We start from the raw sequence: 12,443 nt of genomic DNA on the forward strand, positions 1-12,443 counted from the left end.
AATAATTGAAAAATTAGGGTGGTTTCAGCGAATAATAAGTGGGGAATAATTGGGGAATAAGTGAGAAATAAGTGACGGTAATCCAAACAGAGCCTAAGATAATTGCTTGTGCGGCCTAGTGATCCAAAAAATAATACTCCCGCTTACTGAGCACCTGTTATGTTTCAAACAGTCAAACAGGTACCATGAATTCGAGGTTCTTCTCGAATCATCGGCAGTGACACGAAGGTGGTGATAAGGTGATCTGCAGATTACACCGCGGTAGGTGGTCAGTTCAATAAGTATGTCACTTTGGTGAACCCCGACACTGTTGTACCCACTTCGTTTTATTAACATGACGATCAAATGACACACTGATTCCATCTACATATCGTCCAAAGTGACTTTAATCGTTCATCGCCCCGCCCTGATGGCCCTCCGTACATATATCCATGTGACAGGATGCCCAACTTTGGAGAAGTACCCTTGAATTGTTTGAATATTATAACCGAAAAGTATGAACAATATATGATGGACATCGATAAACCAAACATCGAAACGACTTATGGATCCATATGTGTGAGGAAGGCTGACGCGACGGGAATAGACATAAACATACCACAATACGACACTTCTGCTCTGACAGTAGTGACGAGAAATAAACGGATGCTCAACTTGGAAACAAAAAGATCAAGGCGCAATAAATTCCCGATATCGCTCTTCTGCTGTCGCCTTCATGGATCTTGTGAATATATCCAGATATAAATCTGCATCAAAGGAAAGAGTACCATCCAGGATATTGGCAGCTTTCCAGTCGTCATCCGGAATAAAATCACTCACTTTAAGGCCAATAGTTTTTGGGAGACGGTTACAAGACCATGTATTCTGAAGCAGCTGCTATACCAACAGTGAGTACGAATGATGTCCAGAAATTTCAATCCATAGACACTACTCACGTATCTCATAGGCTGCTTCTTGTTAGCTCGCCACACTTCAATGAATGCATCCGTCAAATCTCCAATCCACTTATGGCCGCGGTATTGGATATATCCATAGTAGCCTTGTGAGCTATCGTTTGTCATAGATGCAGCCACGCTGTGACTCATCAAATCTAGTTCCGAATGGACATCTGAGGCATTCCCAATCCGAGTATGAGGATTCCGAAACCGTGGTGATTCATCAAGACATACCAATATACAGACTTTCACATGTCGGCCATCGATCCACACATCCTTGTTCCGACATAGGTGAGCATAGTCCTCGGTATATCCGACCTCAATAGCAATCATGACCGTAGAAAGGGAATCAAGTGGGTCATACGTGATTGTTCCGTCTGCCTGCTTCTTGCTCTTGGAATAGCTGCCATAAACACCCTTGTACGTGGTAGATCCAGCATTGCCAATACTGCGAACTAAGCTGGCATCTGCTCCATGACTATAAAGATATTTCTTAGCGCTATCTAAGATCATGGCTGTGAGCTCAACAGCTGGGCGTTCGTGGAGAGCACGCGGAACAGTAACCACAGTCACTATCTCGGCGGCACTGTTGTATGCCAAATATGGATACCTACAAAGTTAGCTACTGACGTGACAACTGACGCTTATCGAAGCCCATACTTCTGATCCTCTGAAATGTCTCTCGCCAATCTTATCTTAGACCAGCATTCTTCCAATTTCAAATACTGTGAGTAAGGGAGATGGAAGTCTAGTCGCTGTTCAGGTGGATTATCCTTCAACAGGTTAAGCGCCGTGTCGTAGTCCGAAAGCCCGCCTTTCTCTAATTTTTGCGGACACATATTCGTTGAGACCGTGACTGATGTCGTGCTCGATACATCAGTCGGCGACCTAGAGAATTCCTGCGGTCCATGCCTGACTGGTCGGCGAAGTCCTTTGTTGTTCCCGTGGTCGACGATCTCGCACGCGAAAAGGATCGGCGAAAGTTGGTTGACGATCCAGCAACTACTGTGTCCATCTTTCAGAGAACAAATGCAAGCGAAATACACATACAGAAGTAGAACTTAGATGAGACCTTGCGCGATTAGGATTTTGGGAATCAGCCGGTAATAAGAGCTATTTAAGGAGAACACCGTTGACATTCTTGACTCCCAAATTAAAGATATTATGTGGCGTCTGAGTCCTTAAACTAAAGTGCAACCATTTGCTTCGATAAGAAGATTAGGTTTAATCACAACAAAGCGAATGCAAATTACTTTGTCAGAGCTCATGTCGAAGCTCGCAATTCAGACTCGTTGCGAGCCACCCCGCAATATATCGATGATGTCATCTAGGCCGCAAAACCCGAATAAGATAACAAATTACATGTCAATATTTTCCCCTCATTCCCAGCAAAGTAGCAGACTTTATGAACCTGAGAGCCGCAAATTCATTTTCTGTTTGTCCGCTCCGCTACCGACTTGGAATCGTGATGTAGCAGGAGACCTGGCGGAAATTAGGCTTCGAGTTTTACTCCTCTGAATTTCTGCCGGCAGGACAAGCATCGATGTTCCGGCTGGGAAAGACAGGTTGAGGCATTCTTCTTCAATATATTGGATTTCAACGTGTGATTCGCCTCCGATGTTTTACGACTCTGCACCACAGATTTCGACCTACTTTTAACTTCCTCACGTGGGAAACGGACGAGCAGATATATGACTTTTCGTGTCGTCACTCGCACAATTTCATCCCATTTTTCCATTTAAAGTGCAAGAGGCAACGGAATTAGCAACGGAGTATCTTTAGACGAATATGCTTCCCACTGTTCTCGTGGTTGGAGGCACTGGAGCTCAGGGTTCTGCTGTCGTTCGTTTGCTCTCGGAGTCCGGCAGGTACAGCGTCCAAATCCCAACTAGAAATTCCAAATCGCTACAAGCAATGGAGTTAACGGATCTGCAAAATGTGTCTGTTGTTGAAGCCGACATTTTTAGTGAAAGCGATCTGATGAATTTGTTCGCTAAGGTGGACATGTGTTTTATCAACACCAATGGTTTTGCTATCGGAGAGAAGAATGAGATCTATTGGAGTATTCGGATGCACAATATAGCTCGATTTTGCGGAGTGAAACACTTCGTCTATGCGGGTCTGGATTATGCTAGCAAAGAGGTGGGGTTCGATCCAAAATACCGTTGCGGCCATATGGAGGGCAAAGGAAAATTCGGAGGTGAGGCAGCTGCCAATGTTTAAGGTGACCTGGTTTGGCTGACGTTTTGGGACGTTTTGGGTGCATTCAAGACTTCCTTGCTTCGCAGTCTACTAGCCCGATGAACTGGAGCATTGTTAGCAGTGGTCCATACATGGAGACTCTGTACGAAAACTTCAAGCCACGAAAAGATGAATACGGAGTTTACGTATTTGCGCTACCATTGGCCGATGGCGAGCTACCTCTCATCTGCCTCAATGATTTGGCGACCTATGCGTTGTGGATGTTCGACCATCCGGAGAAATGCAGGGGCCTCACTCTTAAAGTTTCCACTCAGCACGCGTCTGGAGAGGATATTGCGAAGGCTTTTACATCAGCTACTGGCAAGCCAGCGAAGTATGAGGACGTGGAACTTGAGGAGTACTTGACTGAATCATGGAAAGGCTTGCCGAATGGTGCGGAGACGAAGATCGGAGCGAGCTTTGCTCTCAATGATCCCACACTAATGACTTATCGACAAAACTTTAGAGGTTGGTGGAACCTCTTCAGAGCAACAAAGGGCAACAAGGGGTTTTTGACTAGGGATTATCAGCAGCTGGACAAAATTTTGCCAACCAGGATCAAAAGCGTAGCTGAATGGATCCAGAAGTCTGGCTACACTGGTGAGGCGCAGTCTGTTTTGAAGACCGCGCTGACAGAGGCTTCTGAAAGAGATTGCCCAACCTCTGATTATTCTCGGTATTCTGATTTTTGTGGCCCATGTTACGGTCCGTGATTGAAATTCCCAAGAATCCATTCGTTTGAATCTACACTCAATGGTGCAATAAATTGTACATATCTGTCTAACTACATGTGAACTTGGCGAATACAGCCATGCTGCAGGTCGAAGAGTTGTAGTGCAATATTATACTCTTTAAAGAATGAAGGGATGCTCATTAAACTAGGGTGCAATCCCATCGATAAGCCCTTGATCTCAACTTGCCCAGGTCTATCGCATACAGCCGAACCTGACTTAGCCTGTATTCTACAGTATGAAGCCACGCGTGACGGTTGATTGTGTCAGCTCATTTCGGATTTCATGGCGATATAAACGGCCTTCACGACACTTTCGTGCTCCTGTCCCCACGCAGTAGCAGCTGTGACGTCCCAGACTTCGTCGATAGACAACTTAATCCTGCGATCGTTCGCGAGTTTCGAATTAACCTTTCCGACCAGAATCCAGCCGTACTTAAACTGGGCCATGTCGTTCCGGCCGATATATCGCAGTCTCGAGACGAACGGGAGTTCTTCTCTGAATGTTAGGAGGACCTAGGAACAGGAACTCAAACGAGACGCGGAAATAGCGATCGAGAGAATTCCCGGCCTGGAGGACGCTCGTTGTAATTAGAACGTCAACGTCGTCGACATTGGCGTTGGGCCCGGGCCAGGAATTTCTTCACCCACTCGTCGTTTGGATACCAGCCCACACTACTTTGATCCGGTCCTCCGCGTACGCCCAAATATTTCCTGCGCCAAGGTGCCTGATGTAGGTGCTAACAAGCACACGGTGAGTAGGTTCAGTCCGCTGTGCTCCCTAACGACCTTCATAGGATGCAAGACTACAGGATTTGTAACCTTGCGTCGGATAACAGCTTCGTAGCCATACAGTCCATATAGAACGATATGGTTGACTCAGGAACTCTGTGCCAGAAAATCGGAGCGCGTCAATAACGAGCGGTAAGTTCAGCGTCATCGTACCCGCAAGGAAGTGAAACTGTACAAACACACATTCGTCTATAACAGCGACGTCATACGGTGTATCGCTACGTGCAATCTTTGTGCAAGCTGTCTAGACATACCACACATCGACTCTGGTCGAATCAGGCAACGTAGAAGTCGTCCTCCAGGTTCGAAGATGAGCTCCGAGGACAAGTATCTGGCAAGCGCCTGTCTGAACGTGATGCACAGAACCGACAATTGAGGATGTCTTCTCAGGTACTCCCGGACGGCGTGAGTCTTACCGGCACCTATCGGTGCATCTTAGACGTACATCCGACAAGATGCGTCCAGATCGACATCCTGCCGCCCATCCCAGTTTAGTTTTGGGACTGTCCCTTCAAGCCGAACAATCTCCTCATCCGTTGGCACGAACCCGTATTGGTCTCCGCACTCTAGAACAACATTCAATATACCGCAAGAGAAGCAATAGGAAGACGACTTCATCGTTAGCCATGGTCATTGTGACAGCACTCGGTGTCCCCAAACCGCCATCAACGACCCACTTGCCGTCCCTTCCCGCACTCTTGTCGATGTCCACCTAGATGACCAGTCGCAGGAATGTCCATAACGTTGACAGTATTGATCAAGCTGTGCTCTCCAAGGATTCTTGTGGTCTGTATAAAGAGCCTAGTTGACCAGTCGCAGGAATGCCATAACCTTGACAGTATTTGTTGAGCGATGACGGGCGGGATGCGAGACAGGAAGGTGTCGACATTGTCGACGAAAACTCTTGTGGACTCTATGGATCTTGGGAACTCTCTATTGAGATGAACTTTTTGAAATACTGACCAGACAAGTGGGACAGACCCCCTCTATTTATGCTTGACTGGTCACACAAGAAAAGGCAGATGAGACACACAAAGACACGAAGCCAACAAATGGCGCAACGAGAAGAAGACGCAACCGAGAAGAATCCGAGGAGGACGCAACCGAGAAGAATCCGAAGAAGAACATAGGCGACAAGAAACTACAAGGAAACGACGACGACGTCAACTGAGATGTAGCAAGTAAGAGAATCAAGCCGTGAACTTGACCTTCCCTCTCCAGTGGTCGCATAGATCAAGTACGTGAGGAACAGAATTTCTAGCCTTGTGATTGAGATTCTCCGGTCCGATGCACTCTGAGGAATTTGCCGAAGGTTTTGATATTATTGATATCGATGGCGCTTGGAGCCCTACTTGTCAAGCAAGCCATAATCCTGTCTTCAATAAATGCTTCATAATATATAAGTCAAGTCAATCGATTGCATTATCGTCATGAATACAACATTTTGATACGAAGCATATGTTGACTAACAATGCCTTACGCGCGTGGTGGTTTCTCCCTGATAGAAATCGCTATACGCTCGGCTAGACGAAGTGCAAGGTGCATGAGCATGTTCTTCGAGAACAATTCGTAAAGCTTCGAGATGGCTCCGTAGTGCAGTGGTCTGTATTTGAGACAGTGCGTGCTTTGTAGAAGAAGCTGTGGCGGGATACAATAACATAATTGAACAGGCTGATCGTGCGCGAGAGGCTAAATTGACCCATTGCGACAGCACCTATCACATAACAAGAAAAGACAGGTCAATGATTTTAACATCAATTAAGTCTGTGCCTACTCTCTAGTCAGAATTATGGTCCTCGGAGTATTTGATGCGAGCCGATTCACCTCTGTAGTCTTTAGCGAGGTGTTCTGCGCCGGCACCGCAGGATCCGCTCAAGTGACATCCATGGTGGTGTAGCTTGACAAGTATGATGTCGCCGATTCATCTGGCCTCTAAATAATATTTGGATTGGATTGGCCTTTATACATACTCTCAGCGGTTGGCGGAAATCTGTGCATGAGATGAGGCTGGTGGGTGTGTCGCCAGCACAATCATAAGCAAGGAGACGGGACGTTGCAGGCGCTCCGCTCTGCTCTTCACTGTAAGAAAGCAGTGATGACGTGCACGCGCAACGCCAGGGCTTATGCGAATTAGACTAGATAACAGTTGTCTCAAAGAACATCAAGTTTGCCAGGAAGCTGCCTTGCCAACATAAAAATTCAAGCAGAATTTGAGTAGAATTCGTCGTAGTCATCAGAGCAGAAGTCTGGTTCGACCGTGTTTAAGGCCAGTGCAGGCGTGGGATTCGAAAACTGTAGGAAATAACACAGGTCTCGCGTCAATTCTAGCTATTGTGAAGACCCCACCTTGGAAATCACCAAAAATCGGTAATTTGTATCACCGACAGCTACTGGCCGAGACCCCGTAACCATTGGTGACGAATATTGACCTGAAACCCTGAAGATAGCGAACAAAAACTATTCCTCATCATTTTCCATTAGTGGCTCGAATATCTTTCAGATTCACTGTTATATTTTATTGATTCACTACATGTTAGGATATTCCTTGACCTCATATTTACAACCATTTGGCAATTTGACACCCACAGTTGCCCCTATTCGAAGTTAATCTCACAGTCATTAGTAATTAAGCCAGCTCCGCTATGTATTATCGAAATTGTAGGGCTGCAAGCAAATTGGCGAATTCAGGATAGGTCTTCCGCTTCGGGTCCAAATCCGCCATTCCGCCATATTTCTATTGGCGGAATCGGATGGCGGTGTCCGAGTCTCGATTATCCGCTGCTTTCTACTAGAGTAACCTGGGCTGCCATTCATTTTTCACCACCAAATAATGGATATTACAAATAAAATCATTTCTCCCTGCCTCCCAAGTCTCCCATGTAGCCGTCTTCATAACGCCATTTGGGACACTATGATGCGGCCATAAGATTGTTCACTTGCACCTTAGATGCCTCTATCTCATCGTCCGTCGGGAGATTCACAATCATGAGGTACAAGGTATCCTAAAATAAATGTAAGTCAAAATGTCCAGGAGCTACGCAATCTTGTTCCGCACCTGCTTCAACATCCGCTTGATCCGGGCCTCCCGAGGGGCGACCGGCACAGTAGACGGATCTAACCCTTTTCGGCGGGCACGTCGCTCCCGTCTCCGTCTCCTGGGATCGACCTTGCCTCCTGTCACAAGCGCGATCAGAGAACCGCTATTCGCAGGGTGGTTAGGATCGCTGTAGCGCGACGCAAACTGCGAATCCATGGGTACGGCCAGGGATGAGCCATGGTTTTGTGCGTTCTGGACGGCGTAATCTTGTCAGTCTCGTAGTTGGAAAACATAAATCAGATTTCATACAACGTACAAAAGTCGCTTGCGCGCGTCTGTCAAAATAGTCTGCAATAAACTTTTGACTCCGCTTGAGCTTGTTTTGCTCTTGCCCGTTGTCGCTGGCAAGACTGTCAAGGGCGGGGAAGACGAGGGGTGCAGACTCTGGCAATTCGACCTCGCCGTAAGTTGTACCGCTCGACAGACGAAGTCTCTTGAGATGTTCCTTGGCCGTGGACGAAGCAGGCTCGAGAGTCTGCCGGACTGTTTGAGAGATATCAACGATTTCATGCGGAGAAGATTGGTCAGGTTTGTACGTCATGATCAGACAGAAGAGCCCGCGTGGCTTAAAGAACTCGTTGTTCATCTTGTCCAAGAAAGAGTTGGTCCTTTGAAGAGCGTGAGTGTATGAACGGAACCACATACCCATCAGCAAGGGACGGACTACAACTACCACTAACCTTTGTCTCGCTTGGATCTCCCTAGCAAAACCAACGGCAACCTGCACAGAAATGGAAGCAGCCATGGCTGTCGGCGATGGAACGAAGCCCGCAGCGAAAGCTGCAAGGTTGATGACGTCGAGGGAAGCGGAGGACTGTGGCGGTTGGATTAGCTCATGAAGACTTGAACGTATAAACAGGAATATTTTGGTCACAATAAGAACTAGCATTACACAAACTCATGTAAAGCTAAATTCTGGACGATAACTTGCCTTGCTTGCCTGATGAAAGCTTTTGAGAAAGTTCATGAACATCGCCTGGTCAATGCCGCAGCCCTCGAGGACCGGAGCATAGGCGCGAATGAAACCACGAGACTTGTTACGCGGTCTCCGCTGCGGAATAATGACGGGACATGGCAATTTTGTGAGGTCTGCTGATCGCGGTGGTGGCGGGTTTGCGTCGATGAATTTTCGAAATATGTCATCGGTGTCGACTAGCGGTTCCTGATCCTCCCGCGCCTGCGAAACTGTGTACTCCTCCACGGCGTCGTCCAGGTCCCAATCATCCTCGTCGCGGACCTCTTCGTGTTCTTCCGAGTCGTGGTCGTTGTGATCGTCGTCGTAGTCGCCTTGCTGGTCTGCGGGGTGGGTTGGCAGGTCCACGGACTGCGTACCATCATCGTTGTACTGTGGCCCGTTGACAGAGGCACTTCTGCTGGTGCTGCCGGCCGCTGACGACGGCAAAGGTGACTGAGACTGGCGCGATTTGATAGCCTCTGTCGTTAGACCTATGCCTGCTCCGAAAAGTTTCACCAAGCGACCCATTGGGGCAGTCAATGACTAATTGCTGTGGGCAGACAGCGAGTGGACCTTCTGTGATTGCAGTCGTTTGCGATGATATCTCTTATTTCTCAGGAGGCAGCGTGAAGTTGTGAATGTCCCCAATAAGCAGCGTAAGTATTTATTTGCCCTTTGCTGAAAATTGGCGGCTGACTGATCGGATCGGAGCTGGGCTTTCTCGATTTTTTGTTACTTGTTCACCCACATCGCCATCACATCGCATTGACTCTGGAGCAACTGCCCCCTGAGCGCCTGACTCAAGCGTGCTGACGTCAGTCCATTTAATTCTGCTGATCCCAGGGTTTTGTACTCAGGCCAACTTTTCCTCAGCCCAATCTTTTTGCGGGATATTAAATTGTTGTTTGCACCATGAGGTCCCGGTGAAATCCTAGCACTGTCATTGCCGGTGGCCGCGGATTGCATCAATTGTATACTACACTAGTGATATTACATTTCTACAGGTGATACCAGGCCAATTTATATTCGCCTTTTTTCTAAAACATCTTGGAATCTACGATCGTAGGCTGGCAGCTTCTACTCCTTTCCACACGTAGGTGGCATAATGAATTTGAGCGAACGATATTTCATCATATTTTGGCAGTTTGTAAAACTTCCTGGTCTTGTTGGAGGCTGCTTCCTCTTTGTTCCGAACCCCAAGGCGAGAAGTCGCCATTTATGTTCCCAAAAAAAGAACATCGCTTGAAGAAGGGATGGCAGCGTGGTAATGCAAGAGAAACGAGAGAAAGTGGACATACGCTTGTGATATTAGAGGGTCATGAAGGACAAAATCTCGATGAGCATAAAGAGTTGAAGAGGAATCACGGTAGATTTTACTCTCAAATAATCTCCATATGCAACCAATCTGCTACATAACGTTATCTACAATATGGGCAGTATGCAATGCAGCCAATTTTATGTCGAGTGTTTCCGTTGAACCTCGACTGTCATATATGCTCCTTCAACTACTCACAGTCGAATAACCATGCAGTCGAGAAAAAAGTTCCGCCTCCATCCGCTTGGCGGCCTTCGGGCCATTGAGGATCTCTCCCATCATATCAGTTCCAGGTGGAAAGTCAGTCTCAAAAGTTGGCTCTCCTGCCCCTCTCATATTGGCCAACACTGCTTGACGAAAGTGCCATCTTAGCAGTTCATCGCTTGCACGCCGATTGTCACTGGAATCACGACAAACAGGGTCGAGTATCTTCCCACCTATTCCGAGAATATCTTTATCGAAACAGACTATCTTGTAACCATCATCGGGGTTGATGGAGAAAAACAATCCATCAAATTTCTCATGGACGTTGGACTGCATAAGTAAGCCATTCTGGCACGAGTTAATGCCGGTGTCACGTTCACCTGTTCTGTTGGTAATCCACCTAGAAAATCCACATTGTAGGAAATAATCTTCACTAGATAATGGAAAAATATGCGCGGCATGAAAACCACTCCATTCATCACTATCGGCCTCATCGTTGATCAGGCCAGTGATCACACACTTCCCATCCCTCTCACGGACTTGAGTTCGGAATGATTGATCTCTGCCAGTAGATGAATGTGAAATTATTCGCAATATGCATGGATCGTCTGTGATAGAGATTGTGTCTGGGCAACTTTAGCAGCGCTTAAAAGAAGCGATCCTCGAATAATACTTACCTTTGCGAGAATATGGCCTGATATCATAGTGGCCGGGCTGGAGAACCTCGTCAGTTGCGGCTAGATCGTCTCCTGTGCTTCGTGAGATTACGCGATACGGACCAGATGCAACAATGAGAATGGAGAGCATAGTGAGAAAGGTCCCTTTCGTTACGGATGGATTTAGTCTCAGTCCGCCGAGCTGCTTATCAGGCTCCGCAAAGTTGTAAATATGGACATTTCTCCCGATTGCTCTTCTACCCGCCATGAACTGCTGATGTCCTATCAGTCTCTGCCGATGCCTCTCCACAGAGATTCGGTAAAATCGTGTTCAAATGTAATGGACCGGTTTCAGTAAGTGACCCACCACACAGATTGCAGTGAATTCATAGGCCGCGCCAACAAAATGCACTTATTAAGGCACCACAAACGTGTGGCGAGGCCCACGTACTGAATATCTTAAACGGCCCCTAGCTTTTTCATAGACATAAGCTAAACCCAGTTCGGTAAGGCTCCTAGTGTGATGAGTGGAAGCAGTAACACAGTTCTGTTTATGGCATATTATAAAATTGTCATCGGCATGAGGACACAATTCCTGCAAAGCCTTGACCGAGGCAAGGGTAGTAAGTTGGAATCGAATCTGCTAGTGATCATTCGTTTTCCGTCGTTAACTTTTAATTAATTTCCGCCCCTTCTTGTATAACATAAGGCATGGCGATCTCGGATCTCGGTCACATGGGAATCCTGGTCACAAAATACTCCACTCTACTTTGAGAACCCTATAACTTGAAACGTAGGCTTTAATCAACTGAAACCCTGTTCGTACGAATATTCGTAAAATAGTTCTTCGTGTCCAGCCCTAGCTTGGTATCCTGTTGGAGTGTACGTAATTATCCGTAAGCAATGACCGCTCCTTGGTATAGAAAGTGAAACATCTTTCTTCTATTCCTCTGAGTGTACCTACTATTTGATTACTTCGGCGCTGATAACTTGGCGCTTCCTACATATTACATTTAACTACACGACTTAGTCTAACAACTAGGACTGCAGAGTTCCCAACAACCCCTTCCACATCTCATAGCAGCTCCACTCTCTCACATCGCCTTTTATTGCATATTTTCATTTTAGTCTGTAGCACCTCTCCTTTCCAGCTTTCTCATGCATCATACGGACAGTCATGTCAATTGCCGGACAGGCACGCTGCCGCCGCTGAGTACATGTACCCTCAAGCTCAATTGGGACATCTCAAGCCCACACATAATGCCCGGCCTTGCGAAGGGGGTAAAGAAATGTCTAATATACATAAATTAGTTCCGATTAGCTTTAATTGATTGACTTTGTTATTGTGTGGTAATGGGGCTTAAATATTGGAAGGGCCGTAGTATGTGCGCGGCTCGCTTATCAAATCAACGTCATTAAAGATTGGGCAAATATCAAAAATGGCCACCAAACTTTTCATAATATCAAAAATAGCCATTTCGGCAGTACCCTCCCGTACCCATAAAATAATTTTTACAC

The 12,443-nt window shown here is 46.7% G+C and overlaps 4 protein-coding genes across 4 annotated transcripts; 1 reads left to right on the plus strand and 3 right to left on the minus strand.

Annotated features, from left to right (window-relative positions):
- Positions 1-669: 669 nt before the first annotated feature.
- V1513DRAFT_461276 (uncharacterized protein) lies at positions 670-1,950 on the minus strand (the record flags this gene model as incomplete). Its single annotated transcript, XM_066899889.1, has 4 exons — positions 670-876; positions 936-1,545; positions 1,596-1,847; positions 1,889-1,950. 4 exons carry the CDS (start codon positions 1,948-1,950, stop codon positions 670-672), a joined length of 1,131 nt encoding a protein of 376 aa, XP_066750310.1.
- A 773-nt stretch (positions 1,951-2,723) lies between these two features.
- On the plus strand, positions 2,724-3,889 carry V1513DRAFT_386642 (uncharacterized protein; the record flags this gene model as incomplete). The annotated part of the gene is made up of 2 exons (XM_066895271.1): positions 2,724-3,135; positions 3,207-3,889. 2 exons carry the CDS (start codon positions 2,724-2,726, stop codon positions 3,887-3,889), a joined length of 1,095 nt encoding a protein of 364 aa, XP_066750311.1.
- A 3,843-nt stretch (positions 3,890-7,732) lies between these two features.
- V1513DRAFT_386639 (uncharacterized protein) lies at positions 7,733-9,278 on the minus strand (the record flags this gene model as incomplete). Its single annotated transcript, XM_066895270.1, has 5 exons — positions 7,733-7,987; positions 8,052-8,403; positions 8,476-8,627; positions 8,670-8,677; positions 8,723-9,278. The coding sequence occupies 5 exons, from the start codon at positions 9,276-9,278 to the stop codon at positions 7,733-7,735; spliced, it is 1,323 nt and encodes a 440-aa protein (XP_066750312.1).
- Positions 9,279-10,058: 780 nt separating this feature from the next.
- V1513DRAFT_434565 (uncharacterized protein) lies at positions 10,059-11,193 on the minus strand (the record flags this gene model as incomplete). The annotated part of the gene is made up of 3 exons (XM_066896479.1): positions 10,059-10,172; positions 10,264-10,895; positions 10,947-11,193. The coding sequence occupies 3 exons, from the start codon at positions 11,191-11,193 to the stop codon at positions 10,059-10,061; spliced, it is 993 nt and encodes a 330-aa protein (XP_066750313.1).
- Positions 11,194-12,443: the final 1,250 nt, after the last annotated feature.

This window comes from Lipomyces chichibuensis (assembly GCF_038497645.1).
Source record: "Lipomyces chichibuensis strain CBS 12929 unplaced genomic scaffold V1513scaffold_107, whole genome shotgun sequence".
Classification (NCBI taxonomy): Eukaryota; Fungi; Ascomycota; class Lipomycetes; order Lipomycetales; family Lipomycetaceae; genus Lipomyces; species Lipomyces chichibuensis.